Below are 17239 nucleotides of genomic sequence, written 5' to 3'. Positions count from 1 at the left end.
ATCTCCATCAACAAGGAAAAAAAAAAAAAAAGCCCTACCAAACCTGCCATAAAAAGAACAGCAACTTCTATAAACAAAAAGCAGTATGGCCACCAACCACGGGTGCACTGCACAGCTTGGCTCTGCCTCCAGTGGTTTCCTATTGCTGTTTACGGCTTCGAGACGATCATGGCCCTCCTCGGCGCTCCTCCTGTCACAGGGCCCTGAGTCCGTGTGGTGCTGCAAATACCCTGTCAGTAGGTGTCAGGGGGTGTCAGGGGGAAAACCAGCAGGCGCCTATCATAAGCCTTAAAAGAGATTAAATGCCCCTACTCCATGATCGCTACATTTTAATTTCTCTCCTCCCTGCTGGTTCCTATTTGCCAACGCTCTTCCATGGCTCCCCTGGAGTAGCACAGACATGACCTGGAATGACCATCCTGTCTTGGGATGAGAATTCAATTTCTAGGCTCAGTGAATCCTAGGCTGTTTCAGCAAAAGGAACTCACCATCCTCTAGGGCAGATTCTTAAACTAGAGTCTGTGAACCCCTGGCATGTGGATGGACGTGAAGGGATCTTAGAATTCCTTGAAACTGGTATGAAATTTATGCATGTGTACATGTGTCTCGTCCCTTGGGTGAGGTCCCAGACCTTTCGCCACATTCTCAAAGGGTTATGAACCCTCTACTGTTTTATCAGTCAGCACTTCAGGGGGAAAATACATGATCTTTTTGGCCTGGATCGGCACTTTGACCCAGTGTGGCCATCTTCCCGCTACTTCCCTCTTTTAAAACACAAAAGGAAAGGAAATCAAGAATCTTGCCATGCTGGGTTTCCAAGGCTTCAGCCTTCCAGTTGCCAAGTCTGTTCCTGCTTCAAAGGCTGACCAAGCTTGCTTATCCTTTCTAAGGCCCCATTTCTTTAATGTGACTTAAAAGTTGTGGTGTCTTCTCATAGCTTCCATTCAAATCCACATGATGGCTTCTGGAACAAGCTGCTTGACACCCTCTTTTTCCCTGAGAATGTTCCTAATGGAAACATTCTCTTTTTACATTGAATTGAGCTTCAATAAGCCTCTGTGGAACAAGATTCCCAGAAAATGTCTCATACTTTTGTTCTTTTAACCATCAAATTTCACTGTATCAGTGCTTGTAAACAGGAGAATTCTTCTCCAAGAGAACAATCAATCAGCCCCTAACAGGAAAGATCAATAAATGCTTGATACATGTCTAAGAAAGACCAATCAATCACAGAGTTATTGGCTTATGATTGCTTATTTCTCTTATTAGTGCTTGCGCATCATACATTATCATTAGTAAAGATGGGGAATTTGAATTCCAAAGCAGAGTAGATAGTAATATTCCAAGGTCAGCCAAAAATATAATATTTTTACTCTGGGTTGGACTGCAATCTCTCTACTGAAATTTAGCTTTGGAAATTTAATGCTTTCTGAGGCTATCAAAAATTATTAAATAAATTGAGGTCTCTAACTCAGCATCCTTCCAATTGCTGAGAAAAACAACTGTTCACCACAGACAAACAGGTGCCCGTATTTCAGGACAAACGGTTTTATGAAGAGGTTTTGTTGAAGGAGAAAGGAAGTGGTCAGTTGGGTCGACAGTGGATTAGTGCTGTTGGAACCTGTGAAAGGATCTGAGCCCAGTGCTTGGCTGGAACCTTGGGTAGCCTGGCGGCCTCTCCAGGCTGTTTGTTTCACACCATGTTTAAAGTTCTTGGCAATCGTTTTCTCTTTTTTCTGTTATTCAAAGTTTTGGTCTATAAATCATAATAAAAATGAATCATTAAATTTGCCTCAACTGAACTAGTTTTATTTATTGCCGTATTTCAGGGAACCTGCTAACCTGGACATTGGTGAGCCTGGATCCTGGGCTGGGGATGGGGGCTTTGAGTATAAGAAAGGGGACATGGAAAGGTGGGTGGCCAGCAACTGCAGCTGGGAAGGGGGCAACTCCACAAAGCTCACTATGGCTAGAAGCTGAGAGTTCTGAGACGTGGAACGTGTCAGCTGCATGGAGGGTCTGAGAGCCCTGAGTCCAGGGGACTATTCAGCTTCAAGTCTGAACTGATGTCCCGAACTGAGTGTGAGTGGATACCACAAAGTCAAAGCCAGGCAAGGGTGCAGGACCTGTGCACAGAGCAGACACAGTGGACAGTCTTGGTCACGGGAGTGTGTACAAAACACAGAGTGTGCATGACCGGAAAACCGCCAGTGAAGAGGGCAGGAGGTGCAGGGCCGTGTGGAGAGAGGAATGAGAGAGAAACACACAACTCGAACTCTGCCTAAAGGAGAGAGGAAGCATAAAGGGAGGGTAAACACTTTGCAGACAGGAGGAAGCAAGGTGCCCAGTGCAGAATTCAGAAACAATAGAGACAGCACCATTGCGAGCTGATAGGATTGTGATGCCATGTGAGACCGGCCTATTAATATGTATTCCATAAACTGCAGCTCGCAGCCCCGCACAGCTCTGTTTTGCTCTGACCGCAGTACCAGCCTCAGGCACCACAACACAATTTGGAAACAATGTGACGGAAATGTTTAATCTGCTCGGCCCATCTGTGCTGCGTATTTCTCCAGATCTCCCTGAGAGAGGCGCCTTGAATCTCCACATTGCCTTTAATATTCTCCTAAATCACCTCCCCGCTGCACTTCAAGGGCCATTGCTACAATATCACAGGTTCATCTAAAGTGCAATGGGGGTGGAGTGGGGGGAGGCGCAGGCCAGGATATTTTTTATTTTAAAATAATTTTCAGAGATCGTCTTTTTTGCTTCCTTTAAAAAAAAGAAGAAAAGTTATTCTACTGTTGCCGTAAGGTTATTGAGGTTGTTTGGTGCAAAACAGGGTAGGATAGAGTGGAATCATTCTCCAAAGAATTATTTTTATTAATCTCGATTCTCTCAGTTGGACATGTGAAGGGGTGAGCAGATGCTCGTTTTCTCTTCTCTGTTTTTCTCTTATCACTGCACCTTGCTAGGATGATGTGTTCATTTGGGGCTGATGCTTCTCTGCTTTTCTCACTGCATCAGGTATTGCTTTGACCCTGCCCTGCTCCAAATAAAGTCATCTTGTTCAGGACAGGTATACATTTAGTCCCTGGTCACCATGCCCTCATCAGAAAGGGACACTGTCTATATTATTAATTTTAGCTTAAAATCTTAGATTTTCTCTCTATAAGTACAGATGTTGAGCATCAAATATCCGCTGCCTCTTCTCCACTTAATTTTGTCAGATTTCCTGATTTGGGTCTAGAATGTAAGAAGCTGGGGTAGGTTTTGGAGAAAGAGAGGATGACAAGTCACTATGTTCCAGACCTTAGACAAATGAAGAGTTGCACATCACCAAGAAAATTAGGATTCCTTTTGCTATGTGAACTAAAGAAATGAATAATTTAATCCACAAGATTGTTCCGGGGAGGGAAAGGCAACGTCCCAGTTGCGGAGCCTACAGCCTGTCGGTGTGTTACATCATCTGCACACATAGGCGTTTCCATGACAACCGCTTATAGCTTCATTTCCTGGATCCCTCTAGGGGGTGTCACAGCCAGATCCACCTGCTTTTCACCCTACCCTCGGTGGGGTCATGGTAAGGTCGCCAGAATAAATGAACGCGGGTACTAATGATCTGTTTACTGCTGTTTATGCTCTGTGTGTGTCAGGGGCACGCACATTTAGAGAGCTCATTATGGTTGCAATTAGAATGCACCATCGCTAGATATTTAACTCCTTTTTCTTTTAAATTAGCATTTTAATAACATTCTTTGAGCAGAGAAACAAAATGACCATTTTTCACGGACAAACTTCTAGCTGTAGGTGCAACTTTAATGGCAAAGTTGTGAAGGGGAAAGAAGGGAGAAAAAAAGGCCATTTTTACTACTTTCACCCTCCTCCTTACCAAAAGGATATTTTTATTTGCTTGCTAACACACTCAATTTCCTAAATTTGTTTTGAATCCAATTATTTTGGGTGGTTTAAAGTACCGCACTCTTGTTGGACGGAAATTAGCAGCTATTGAAATTAACTTTCTATGTGACCTGTGAAAGGGGCTAAAATAATTACAAGTGTGTATAAGAAAGCCTTCTCTAAAAGACCCTTGCTGCAGGATCAGGCTGTGATCTGATGCTACCATTATCAAACATCTTTATACAGTAATTGCAGGTGCTATTTTCTTTAAAAAGGTGATTGCAGTTATTGTTTTCATTTCATAATTCTTAGGATTATCTTATAGAGGATGATGACAAAAACTTGTCATTATAAACAGGATAAATCAGAAGCTGAAAGAATGAAAATAATAACATGGCATCATTTGCCATTTAAAAAAGGTGAGATTTTAGATCATCCAAAAATAAGACAAAATGGGAAAAATACAATGTAGAGACCCACTGGATCAGAATGTTCCAATAGGCATTGATTCCTTTTTAGGAATCAGTGAACACCTTTGCTAGGTGTTTATAGATGCTCTGTTTGTAGAAAGTACAGTGAAAAATAACAATTTGAATGTTTCGATTATCTTTCCCAGTCGGTTCCATTTTCATTATTTATTTCCTATAAATTGGGACCTTGCTGAACATAATTCTGCAGACAAGGAGGTGGATGGGACAGCCAATGTGAACGAAGAGATAGATGGGGGGTGCGTGTAAGATAGATGCTATGCGTTTATGAAAAGGAGCAGTATGTCTGCATGTGAACATTCACAAAGTAGAGCAAGCAAGCGTGTGAACTATAACGGGTATTTATAGGGGGAAAAAAGGCGCAAGGAAGACTGTATGGGAACAAGCACACTGAACTGAAGAGGGTTTTCTCCTACCCTCCACGTCCAAGTTCCGCTAAGATGTCCCGAGCTCACTGTAGCTCCTATGAAACCTCACAAGCCTTTCCATGACAACAGATGGGGGATTTCACAGCCAGAAGAAGCAGGAGGTCAATAGTTGAAAAGCAAGAGTTACAAAGAGAGATCTTTATCGACATCAAAACAATCCCACTAAAAAACACCCCTGAAAGATAGAAGGAGGAAAAATTTAAAGACGTAGCAGGGAAGAAAAGAACCCTTTATAAAAATGCAGGTTTAAAATATTTATGCTTTTGTATTAGCCTGGTTGCACCTTAGACTCTGCCATTTCATAAATAAAATAAGGATAGCATAGACTATAATTTGGTGATAGCTACCCCAGGACATATCTAGATGCACTTCTGTTATTTTAATTAAATACTGCATTATGGTTTGTGACAACTACATAGCTACAGCGTAAATGAATTCGGAATTAAAGTGTTACTTAGGCATCCAGTAATTTTTGTTTCATTCTTCAGTTTTACAAAGCAAATAGCTATAAAATCAAGATGTTTGTTCATTTACAGATGGAGCAGGATTGTTGTTGGTGTTTTTTTTTTTCCCTTAATCCTCATGCACAAAAAGAAGACACAGCTCAGAGTCTGGCTCCCAACACTATGAGCCACATCACAAAGGAAAACACATCCTCTTGACTAGAATGTAAAATACTGAATATTAATCGCTGGTATTTCGCTTATCTTTCTAGCCGGGTTCTGTCTTTTAACAATTACTCTGATGGGCTGCAATCTTGCACTGCCAGGAGATTTTTCACCTTTGTTTAAGAGTTAGAAATGCATTTTATTTTGTTAAAAAAAATTTTTAAAGTTCATAATCCTCCTTGGAAGTTTTTAGTATCTGGAACCCTTGCCAAATACAGAATATTAGTGGCAAGCAGCAGCAGCAGTGGCAAGAAGAAAATTGCCAAAGCTCTTTGCTGAAAAGATGAAGCTCATTTCTGCATCTAAAAGAAAAAATATTTTTCATTCTAGCGGTATTAATATATCCTTAATGAAACTGGAGAGGGCATTACAATTTGATATAATCAACTGGTCAGTTTAAATGTCACTTCACTAGCAAATAATGAGAAAGGTTCAGAATATTTGTCTAACAGGCACAGATTTTCACTCAAAATTTATATAGAAGAGTAAAAGGAGTTTTGTTCAAATGTGAGGATTTAATTGTATCTTGATTGTGTCATATGCCAAGATTAAAGTTTTTAAATAGTAAGGTTTCTGAAATCATTGTATTTCTAGTTTTAGAATCAATATAATCTTTATTAGCCTTAAATACCACACGTCTGGCAACATCTGCTAATTCCAGCTTTTCTGTGTTCTAACCGGTTACCTCAAGCCCCCCATAACTAATCGTATAATGCATAGAAGTTACTGCCCTGTGTATTTGCAAGAGGTTATAATTTGCTTCAACATTTTGCTACTTTGGTTGGAGAACTGGATCCATACACTACCAAGAAACACTGGTGGGCAGAGGTTTGGGGAGGCTGAATTCCTTTTGAGAAAATAATTACACAGAAACAAAGCTTTCGTGACTCCTTTTAAATAGAGCATCTCACTGAAATGTCATCCAACCTCTCTGGCAGATTAGTGAGGAGTTGATCATTAAATCTCTGTCTGATAAACGTGCAGCTGACTCTGGAGGAGCTGCTTGTTATACTACTGGCAGTTGGAAATGGAGGGAATGTCACAGTTAAAGACACAAATTTTCCCCATAATATATTCGAGTGGAAACCTCTGAATCCAATACTACATGGGCATATCTAATAAATTCACAATATTTCAGTCTCAACAGCCTTCACCGGTTAGTTTTAAAGATTTATGTGGTAAAAAATTACTCAGTGATGAATATGGTTTATTCTGTGCAGTATTGGAGGTATAAGGAATTAAACTACCGTCTTTAACAGTGAATTTATTATTACCTCTGTCAAAAGACGAAGCCTTTAACAGCATTTGTTATAAATTCACTGCAAAATAAATGGCTGGAATTTCTTTTTACACTGGAGTTTGTAAAGTATCAGGCGATTCTGAGCATTAACCTAACCCTGTATGGCTTATATGGCTCTAGGTAAACATTTCTGTCTGGGTCTCATGGCTAATTATCAGATCTGGGACTTTCCACCTGACTGAAAGGGGTGTGTGTGTGTGTGTCTGTGTGTATAGAAAGTGAAGGGTCTTGTCCAGGACAAAAGTTCAGGACTAAGGAGATTAAAGTGGAAAATGCCAAGTTTACTTTTTTTTTTCTTTTAAAAAAGGGTTTATAATAAATGGCCGGGGTATAGAGAATAAGGTTGATAAGTAGTCGGGCCTCTTGCTTGTAAGTTTATATGCATGCATATGCACGCGCGCGCGCACACACACACACACACTCACAAACACCCTCTCCCTTTTGTCCTCTCTTGGAATGGGTGTCCCCTCATTTATAAAAATTACCTGGAAGGAATGAGGCTGCCAGGGTTTGTTCTAGACGATTGGTTCCTGTCTGGGGGAAAGGAATGGCCTCTACTGAATTTGACCGGTGTGTGACCGTTGCCTTCCAGCTGACCCCAAATCCCATTCCCATCCTCCTAACTCTATAGCCTCCCACAGGGGTTATTGATGAGAGAAAACACCACCATCATCATCATCTTCGTCATCACAGCACAGTGTCGACCTGCTTGTTAACATGAAATGGGGTGATGGGGACAGCTTCTGCTTCTCTTTTCATATCATCATAAATAAGAAAAGATATTTTCCAATGGTACCCCTCCTCACTGCCCCCTTTGTTTAGGTCAGAGGTGAATGATAGCTCTTTGGCAGGCATTGATCAGTTTCATCGCTATGTCTGGGCAGTCTGTGCCCCAGGTCTGTATTTTCCTATTCTCCCCACTTCCTATCCCTGAATTACCTCCCAAATTACCCTGCCCATCCCCTGCTCAGCCAAGCAGAAGGTAATAGTGCCTGAGGAAGTCCTAAATGGACACTAGATGTCACCAAACACCTCCTTTCCCTCAGAGCCCTGAAATTTAAAAAAAAAAGCCTTCATTTAAAGCAATTGAAGGAATTAACTTATCTGTTTTTATGAGGGTTGTTGTCACATTCAACTAAGCACACTTAAAAGAGGAAGTACTGCTGCATTCAGATAATTTTTACAACATACAAATCTCTTCTGGAGGAGATGGGGTCAAGGGAGGGGAAAGGTCTACATTCTTTAAGCAGTCCTTTGAAGGAGTAGGTGAAGAACATTGGGCTTTAAAAATCCCATTACAACAGACATGGTGTCACGTTCACACAGTCCAGGTGGGGCAGGCCTGTTGCATTCAGATAACTAGGTGCTAGGTTGGGAGCCACGATCCACCCTGAATTTAAGTAGCTACGACCCAGTGCTGGGAGCTAAATGTAACCCAGGGTGATGAAATTGGTCTGTCCTCATCCACATAAGACCTATGGCCATCTGAGAACATTGTATGTTCAATATTACACATGATCTTGCTTGTAAGGCTCCCTATTCCCATATCAACTGTACCAGCAGAGAAGACAGCCACAGCATGGTGTGTGGGTGCTGAGAATATCTCTAACCCTGGCTTGGCCCCGTGTAAGTATCACCTCTCTTGGCACCCAGTTTGTTGCTCCAAGGCTGCCTTCCATGGGAATAAGCAGCAGGACAAACTCTGGAAGAGCCCAGGGCCAGCTCATGAGGTACACCAACATAAGCCCAAGAGATGCAGCCTATCAACTCTGTTTACCTTAAGTGGAAGACCTCTTTCAGGAACCTCTTCTTCCTCGTCAACTGAGAAAGAGTTCCTCTTCCTCTCTCTCATTTGCCCTTATCTGCTGGACAGGTCATGTTACTACTATAAATCACTTCTGGAACAGGAGGCTTAAATTTTAAATGGGTGTTTATTTAAGTTATCTCGAATAGTAGAACAAACACCTTTATTATTTAGAAGAAGGTTCTCTAGTGAGAGCCTTTAAGCCAAGAAGATAGAGTCACTTCTCTGTAAGCTGCAAACTGTGGCTTGACTCAACCAGAGACTTCTTACTGCCCTTTCTCCCACTTACGATAAATGCCCACAGCAGTGCTGGTCCCCAGAAGGGCCTTAAGATCATCAGATAAAAGGAATCAAGCCCAGGGCGTTGTGTTATTGCACAGAGGGTGATTCAGCACCTGCCCTGTCATGCCTGGTGCCCAAGCTGAATGGATTTTTGGAGTACACCTGTTGTTGAACCCCTGCCAAGTACTGATGGCCACTAACCCCCAAATCACTTTTCCCCGCTGTTGATGTTTGGAATGTCAGACAGGACTGAGCAGCAGCCGGTGTGTATTTCAAACAGAGCAGATGGATTTTTATATTAGCTCCTATTTCATGTTCAGGCAGAGCGACCGCCACACTAAAACCACAGCTTCAGTGCTGCCGCGTTTGCGTCTGTGAGATTAATTCTGTGAAATTAATTGGGACAAGATTGAAAAGGAAATTAAAATGCAGCTGAGTGAACAGGCCTTTCAAACACCTTTTTCCTGCTCTATTCAAACTTGAATTCTGCGGTGGTCGCAGGCATCGTGGGAAGTAATTTACGGGAGGCAGGCTCTCAGGAGCCATCGGTTACGTATGAGGAGGCCTGCACAAGCGCCACAATCTGGAGCCACTGAAGAGCACTGAACACCCCGCTGTGGCCTGAGCTGCGTCCCTGCGCGGGCGGAAGTGGAGTTCAGTACCCGCACCAAAAGAGCTGTTCAGAAATATCTGGGTCCAAAAGGGATGGATGCACAGCTCTCTGTTATTAAAGTTGCCTTTTAATATATTTGCAACCCAAATTGGAACTCAGTGCATTATGTGGGCAATGCAACTTTGGGTCTTAGGAATGTATAGATGTGTTAGGGGAGGCAAGAGGGATCCTGCTGACTGTGTCTTTGGTTACCGTTTCAGAGGTGGGATACACGTCTCTGGCCCCTCCTCAAAGAAGTTTGAGCTGTTGACCTATTTTGCCAGTGACGAATTCTCTCAGATCAGGAAAGGCACAGTGCATTTCCATGTAAAGTTTCTTCACTGGGTGACCTTCTGTTCCCAAGTGAGGACATTTTGAGCTTTCAAACATCTCTGTGAAGTGTTCTTGGCAGGACAGGATATCTTTTTTTCTCTCTCAATTCACTAATTTATTGAACTCCTAATATGGACCCAACATTGACCTAAAAAATTTTACTTTGTTGTTAATGGACAAGAGGGGAATATAATATAGTTATCATCCTGATGCCAGGCACTTCTTCACACAATTCTTTAATGTAAGTAGCACAACATCCTTTAAATAGAAATCATCCCAATTTTTACAGGTGAGGAAACTAAGGATTAGCAAGATGAAGTGACTTTGTTCAGGGTCACATAAATAAACCACCTGTTGACAACTTGCTTCTCTAAGGACAGGTGATGGGCATTTGGATACCCAACCAATGAAATTCTCTGAAAAAAAGTTTTTAAAGGGTAAGTAGCTCTCTTTTTGGGATCATTCCTGCCCCCAAACCCTAGACCCTAACAGACTCTCTTGGCTGGAGGATTCTAGGATTCAGGGTTGGGTCATACTTGGGCAACTATTAAAAAATGGCAAGTGTGGTATATATACGTATACATACACACACAAAAAAACACACACTGGGATACTAATCAGCCATAAAAAAGAATGAAATAATGCCATCTGCAGCAACATGGATGGACCTAGAGATTCTCAGAGAAGTAAATCAGATAAAGACAAATATGATATGAGTTTTCAGGTTAAAAAGTAATATGTATGAATGTGTATGTATAATATACATTATGTATACAATATGTATAAATGAAAAAATGATATGTATGAAAATGATATGTATGAAACAGAAATAGACTCTAGACACAGAAAGAAAACTTATGGTTACCAAAGGGGAAAGGGAGAGGGAAGGATAAATTAGAAGTTTGGGATTAGCAGATACATACTACTATATATAAAACAGATAAACAATAAAGTCCTACTGTACAGCACAGAGAACTAAGCTCAGTATCTTATAATAAGTTATACTGGAAAAGAATCTGAAAAAGAATGTACATGTAAAACCGAATCACTTTGCTGTACACTAGACACTAACACAACATTATAAATCAACTACACTTCAAAAACAAACAAACAAACCAAAAAAAATAAAAAGAGAGAGAGAGAAAGAAGCAGAAGGAAGCAGCAGGAGCCCAAGAATAGTTATCACTCCCCAATGCCCACCGCACTTCCTGTTCTTTACCTGCCACCCCCTGCCTCTCAGAACATTTCTCTCATCATACAAAGAGAGAGGGAAAAGCCAGATGCATTTATGAGGGTCCAAAACAAAAGAACATAGGAGTTTTTTGGTTTAATCTGAAAAAATAATTAAAGCTAAGACACATCTTTGTGTGGAATTTCTTCAGCAGATTTGCAGTGTCAGCCTCACCACGTTTGTTTAGACCGGGAATGTCTGAGGTGGAAGGAACCTCAGAGGTCTAACACAACTCCCTCATTTTACAGGCAAGGAAACCGCTCCAGGTAAGCTGAGCTGCATCTTGTCTTGTCTCAGGGAAGTAGACTTCTCCAGGTTCCTAAGAAGCAGGCTTTTCTTACTTGACAAAGGTTCTACTGGTCAGGGAGAAAAGTAAAATGCGGATTTCCAGATATCAGTTTTCTGGACTAACCTCAACTTGAGTCAGTTCTGTTCCTACAGGTGTGAGAGGCAGGCTGCAGAGTATAACTGACTCCAATAAAGGAAGGCAACTAGGGCTGCATGCATGCATGCTAAGTCGCTTCAGTCACGTCCAACTCTTTCAGATCCTCTGAACTGTAGCCTGACAGCTCCTCTGTCCATGGGATTCTCCAGGCAAGAATACTGGAGTGAGTTGCCATGCCCTCCTCTAGGAGATCTTCCTAACCCAAGGATCGAATCAGCGTCTCTTACATCACCTGCATTGGTAGGCAGGATCTTTACCACAAGTGCAACTGGGGCTAAAGTGAAATAAATTTAGGATCCATATGAGAGAAAATTCCTGAGATTAGGAGTAACTGAACATCTGGATAGACAGACAGCTGATAATGGTAGTGGAATCTCCTTTTCTATCTGCCTGAATTGGTTCATTTGTGCTTCTTAGAGGCAAGGGAATGGATTGGGTGGCCTTTTAAGGTTGCTTCCTGTCCAAGGACTCTTATTGAGTTAAATAATATAATAAAGGTAAATCCAATCTGAAATGCTCCCCAAGCCAACGTTAACTGGAATGAAATTTTATGAGGGAATCTTCAGTTATGCTTCTAGCTTCTCATTTCTTTCCCTGACATGCAGAGGTTAGCAATGTGAAGAAGGGAGGCAACTGATGTAGCTTTTGGGGTAAGAAATGTGCTACTATCAAGGTAAGAGATGACAACAGACTCAGGACCTTCCAAAAGACAGAGAAAGAAGCTTGATAGAATCGATGCAGCAACGTACTGCCCCTGAATTAAACTCTGATATGTTAGCTTTTAGTAATGGAGGAGGGGAAGAGGGATTGGTTAAAAAAAATCCAGATTTGGGAAGGTCTCCATGTTCTTTGGTATCTCAAAATTACAACAGCCCTGGCAACCACAGACAGCTCTATACTACTGGGCAAGTCACCGCACAGCTCCTTCTAAATGGAGGAAAGGGACCCCCAGTGAGAAGCCATTAACAAAGGCCAAAGACATGCAAAACAAACAAAATAATCATGACCGAGAGAGGAGGCCAGCAGACAGTCTGGCTCTGTTCTCCCCCCTCCTGCTGCAGGCACCTCAGACAATGTAAACAGTTAATTTGTTCACCTGCAGGCTCTGGGCAAACAGAGGTCTGGTCACACCTGAGTGGATAACTCGATTACCCCTGTAATGCCAGCGTGGTAATGTACACAAATTCTATTACACGGCAAACCTTGCTTTCGGGCATTTGAAATACCAATCAGGCCAATGTCCACTCCCTTCTTTGCTTTCAATTTATTCTTGGTGTGTTGGAGCTGCACCAGAATGGCACTAAGGTGGGTGCTGAACTCGGAGTCTGGAAGAGATCACTAAAAGACTGTGATCTCAGCAGGGATTGCAGGCCTCCTGCTGTCTCAAAGAAGGCTGGATATGAATTTGGTCCCAGTTCAAAGAGGACTTGTTGTAACTGCTGGAAGCTACCTTTTATCAGTCCTGGTCTTTTTTCTAACAAGTTCTGGGATATTTCAGACTGAGACAAACATCTGGTCAAGGGAGTGACATTCACAGAATAAAGATGAATGGCAAATGATGGGTTAATAACACAATGGGTTTTCAATTTCTCTTTATGGAGTTCACCTGAGGATGTGTGCTAAGTTGCTTCAGTCGTGTCTGACTCTCTGCGACCCTATGGACTGCAGCGTGCCAGGCTCCTCTGCCCATGGGATTCTCTAGGCAAGAATACTGGAGCGGGTTGCCATGCCCTCCTCCAGATCTTCCCAATCCAGGGATCGAACCAGCGTCTCTTACATCTCCTTTACCACTAGCACCACCCCTGAAGCCCATGGAGTTCACATACATACTCAACAATTAAAGAGCAAACTGGGCCTCTTTCAAAAATGTATTTGTTGATATTGTCTCATGGAGGGAGAACTTTTTAAAAGTTTTTTTTCAGGGACAGAAATTTATTTCCTTAGTCCACCTGTACAGAATATGAGCAGTCTTTCTCTACAAAGATGATGCTACTGATCCCTCAAAGAGTAACCCATGAGTTCTAAATCTTCACACCAGTGATAGATCTGAAATAATCTTTTTTTTTTTTTTTTTGGCCCATTCTTTGGTATTCAACACCACCATTTGTGAGGTAGTTAGCTGTGGCTAGGGGCTACCTTTGTGACTGAGGAAGAGAATAAAGTTAGCCCTTGTGGATTGGATTCACTATCTTGGCCTTACAGCACTTACTCAAATCAACTGACCTAACTAGCTCTGACTCCCTCCTGCATATGTAATTATATTACAGTTTTGTTTATCTATAAATGAAATAAGGCAGCTGACCTAGCTAGAATATTTTCAAAAGTATTTTACTGTAGTAAATTATGTATATGGTAATGATGTTTTAAGCATGACATAGACTCTTTTAAAAAGATCAAATTTTGATTGGCATAGTTTTGGTATTGTGCCTACTTTATTGTATTTTTTTAAATTTGGAAATTAGTTCCTGAATCTGAATTTTCAAATAAACTTTGACAATTTTAAAACAATGGAGATTTACTCTGTGTGTGAGGGGGCCATGTAATACGCACATGAAAAGTATATGACATGGGATAATTCTGACTGACATCATCAGGAGGGAGAAAAATCAACTTTTGATCCAAGCCCCACAGTCTAACCCTTACCTTGCTCAGAATTCGGATGAGGTCACCTCGTTGGAAGGACAGTTCATCTGACTGGTCACCATGGCAATCCCACAGGCCCTGGTAATAACTGGCATAGTCCACTGATCAAAGAGAGGAGAAATCAAAGTTAAAAGGACCCTGTCTTTTTCTAAGGAGCCCACATTTTTGCTGCAAATGGAAACAAGGTTCTGATATTGCCCCTAGGAAACCTAAGATTCAAGGGATCTGGGATGAGATACAGCCAAACACTCAGCCAGAGCAAATGACTGTGGGAGAAGGAGGTTATTAACTAACATTAAATGTTTACAGATCATCCTTAGTCAGATGCTATTCAATAATATGATAAATATATTCATTTATTAATAAAAGAAAATCAGGCAGGTAATTTTTCACTTGGTCTATAAGTAAGCAGCACAAAGAGATTTTCTGTCAGACTTTCTTCATACAGGCTGCCTACACTATCCAGTGCTGCTTTTTATTACGCACTGAAGGAATGAGGTGTCTCCAACTTCTGCCTGTTTATAAGAAAGGCTGAGTCAGCCAGCACAGATCAGCACTGCAGCCTCAAAGGCTGGCCTCCTCTGTTACACGGGAACTTCATCCTGCACTTCCCACCCAGGTACTTACTATATGAGGTAATTACCAATAAATGTGGAAAAGAATAGCCCAGTTCTTAAGTGGAACCAAGGGGGTGTCTCATCCATTACAACTAAATTCTGGGTGGGCTGGCCCTTTTCCAGCATCTCATTTGTAGACCCTGAACATGTCTGCCAAGATTTATCTGTAAGCCCCCTGGGGAAAAGAAACCAAAGTGATCTGCATTAAAAATGAAAGCAACTGAAGACGACAAACCAAGCTTTAGAAGCAGCCGGAGAGATTTACTGGCCTCCTCAGCAAGACTAGATGGCAGTGATGCTGCAGGACAGTCATTGATTCTTAACAATGAAGAATTTGTATTGATCTTCTTCTACCCGGAAAGGTTAAACACTAGAGTACAAAGTGGGAGAGGATCTGGGGATGTGAATGGCAGGAGTGCTAATGCCTCCTGGACCAGGGCTTGCCATTCCTAGGGACACTGTGTATGAAAACTGTATGCAGAACACCCACAAAAGGTGACATTCCTGACGACACGAGTCGGGAGTCCTGGTTCTGATCAAGCCTCAAGTGATTTGGGGGGCACCTTATTTTGCCAGTTTCCACCTTTCCCTTCATTTGTCTTGACCCTCTAGTGAGAGTGATGGTGCTAGTTGCTGAGGATGGGATAGGTGGAGAGAAGTGGGCAGTGCGGGGACAGCAGCTCTGCCTATATTTGCTTTTTTCCTCCTTGTTCCTAACTTACGAGCAATTCAAAGAATAACGGCACAGAAGAACAAGATCCTTATATGTCTCTGGGAAAGAACTTTAGTAGGAACCTTAAAGTGCACAAAACAGAGGAGAGAGAGCTATTTAGTTAAGATTCAGATATTGCAAACAGAAGTGAAAATGTTAACCATATAGAAACTCAAGGATATTTTGTTTTCACAGAAAGTGTTTATATATTCAGTAGACATCAGAGGGCAGCAAATGAGATGACTGCACTGGAAACATTCTGCCACAGAGTTATGAACATGTTTGGGGAAAAAAAAACCACTGGGAAAAAATGCTAATTACTGAAAAGACAAGGCATATTTTGGCAGGGATATCAGTGTATGAAACAACAGAAAAATATCAGTTCCTGAAAAGTGAAAGTAGTTTTCCCAGAGGATATAATGCATTTTCAGTTGTAATGGAGTTGATTATTCATGCCAAGATTTTGGCTAAGTTTAGGAATGAAAAGTACATTGACATCAATATGTTTCATGGATTTATATATGGTAAAGAAAATAATTTTATAAAAACAGACTTAAAAAACATCATTTGAGGTTTTCGAATAGGAAGACTTACAAAGTTATCTTGGCCTTTTCTGGCCTAGCAGATGGGCACTGTGGTGTATGCCCCCCACGTGCCTGGGTGTGGGCCAGCTCCCTGATATGATGGGTACCTTTTGAGTCTCTATGTACAAAGTGATTTGATATTGGATATATAAGACACCTGTGGAGAACACCAGGAAAAAGAGCTATTCTAAAAGCACAGCAGATCGTAGGGAATGCAAAAAGCTAGGAGAAAAACAAAAGCCTTCCAAGAAAAACTAAAGGTAGAAGACACTTTCAGTTCTTCATAAGCTAAAAGCCTAAAGAAGACAGAACTCAGGAATCCAGGAGATCGCTTAGCCTAGTCCAAGAACTGGAATCATCAGAACCATTACAATGCTGCTTTGGAAAAGAAGCAGAATGAAGGATAAAAATGGAAGGAGGTTGGACTGGCAGTCTAAACAGAGGTATCCTGGTATTAATGAAATCAGGGTGGAGGAATGCCTTAATTGGACAAGACTGGACTCTACTGAAGACTCCCAGTTTAAAACAGGTGACTGGCATTTATGTGTATATGTGCACACAACTTCACTACCTTCACTCGTTAGCCTTCAGCAAACATGCAAGACACTGGGAATTCTGCATGGGCCATACACATGGTCCCTTCCCTTAGGGCTGCCATCCAGCAGGGGCAGCACCATGAAACAAAGTCACACAACTATTTATTTATTTATGATTGTGATATATCTGCAAATGAGAATCTGAGGGTGCTGTGTATAGCAGGGAATCTAACATAGTCTGAGGGATCAGGGAAGCCTTCCCTGAAGCTTTAAGTTGTAAAACAAAAACCTGATAAAATCTTGAAGAGGGGAAGAGGTAAGACCACGGAGGGCTTTATTCCTGTAGCTTGGTCCCAGGAAGAGCTACACGGCTGGGAGCCTGCTGGGCCAGGCCAGCTTCTCCCTAGGCTTGCCCAGCACTCCTATGAACAGAGGATGTGTGAGGAGACTAGGACGTCTTTAGACCAGTAAGGAATTGGGAGCCTGAGAGAAGATTGACTCTCTGGGAGGGTCTGAGGCTCCTTTAGGTTTACATTCCTTTGGCAGCAGTCTGAGATCAGAAATGGTGCAGCATTCTGACTATTTAATTAATTCAAAACATCCTCATTCTCATTTT

General features: G+C 41.8%; 1 protein-coding gene across 1 annotated transcript in view; it reads right to left on the bottom strand.

Moving 5' to 3' along the window:
* The window catches only part of SKAP1 (src kinase associated phosphoprotein 1), a 296817-nt gene that overhangs the window by 9350 nt on the left and 270228 nt on the right, over positions 1 to 17239 (bottom strand). The window contains exon 11 of the mRNA XM_069603684.1: positions 14175 to 14275. Coding sequence (XP_069459785.1) covers positions 14175 to 14275 — 101 coding nt within the window. The remainder of the gene's footprint in view (positions 1 to 14174; positions 14276 to 17239) is intronic.

This window comes from Ovis canadensis, chromosome 11 (genome assembly GCF_042477335.2).
Source record: "Ovis canadensis isolate MfBH-ARS-UI-01 breed Bighorn chromosome 11, ARS-UI_OviCan_v2, whole genome shotgun sequence".
NCBI lineage: Eukaryota > Metazoa > Chordata > Mammalia > Artiodactyla > Bovidae > Ovis > Ovis canadensis.
The sequence above is the reverse complement of the archived record's forward strand: the minus strand, read 5'-3'. Positions and strand labels throughout refer to the sequence as shown.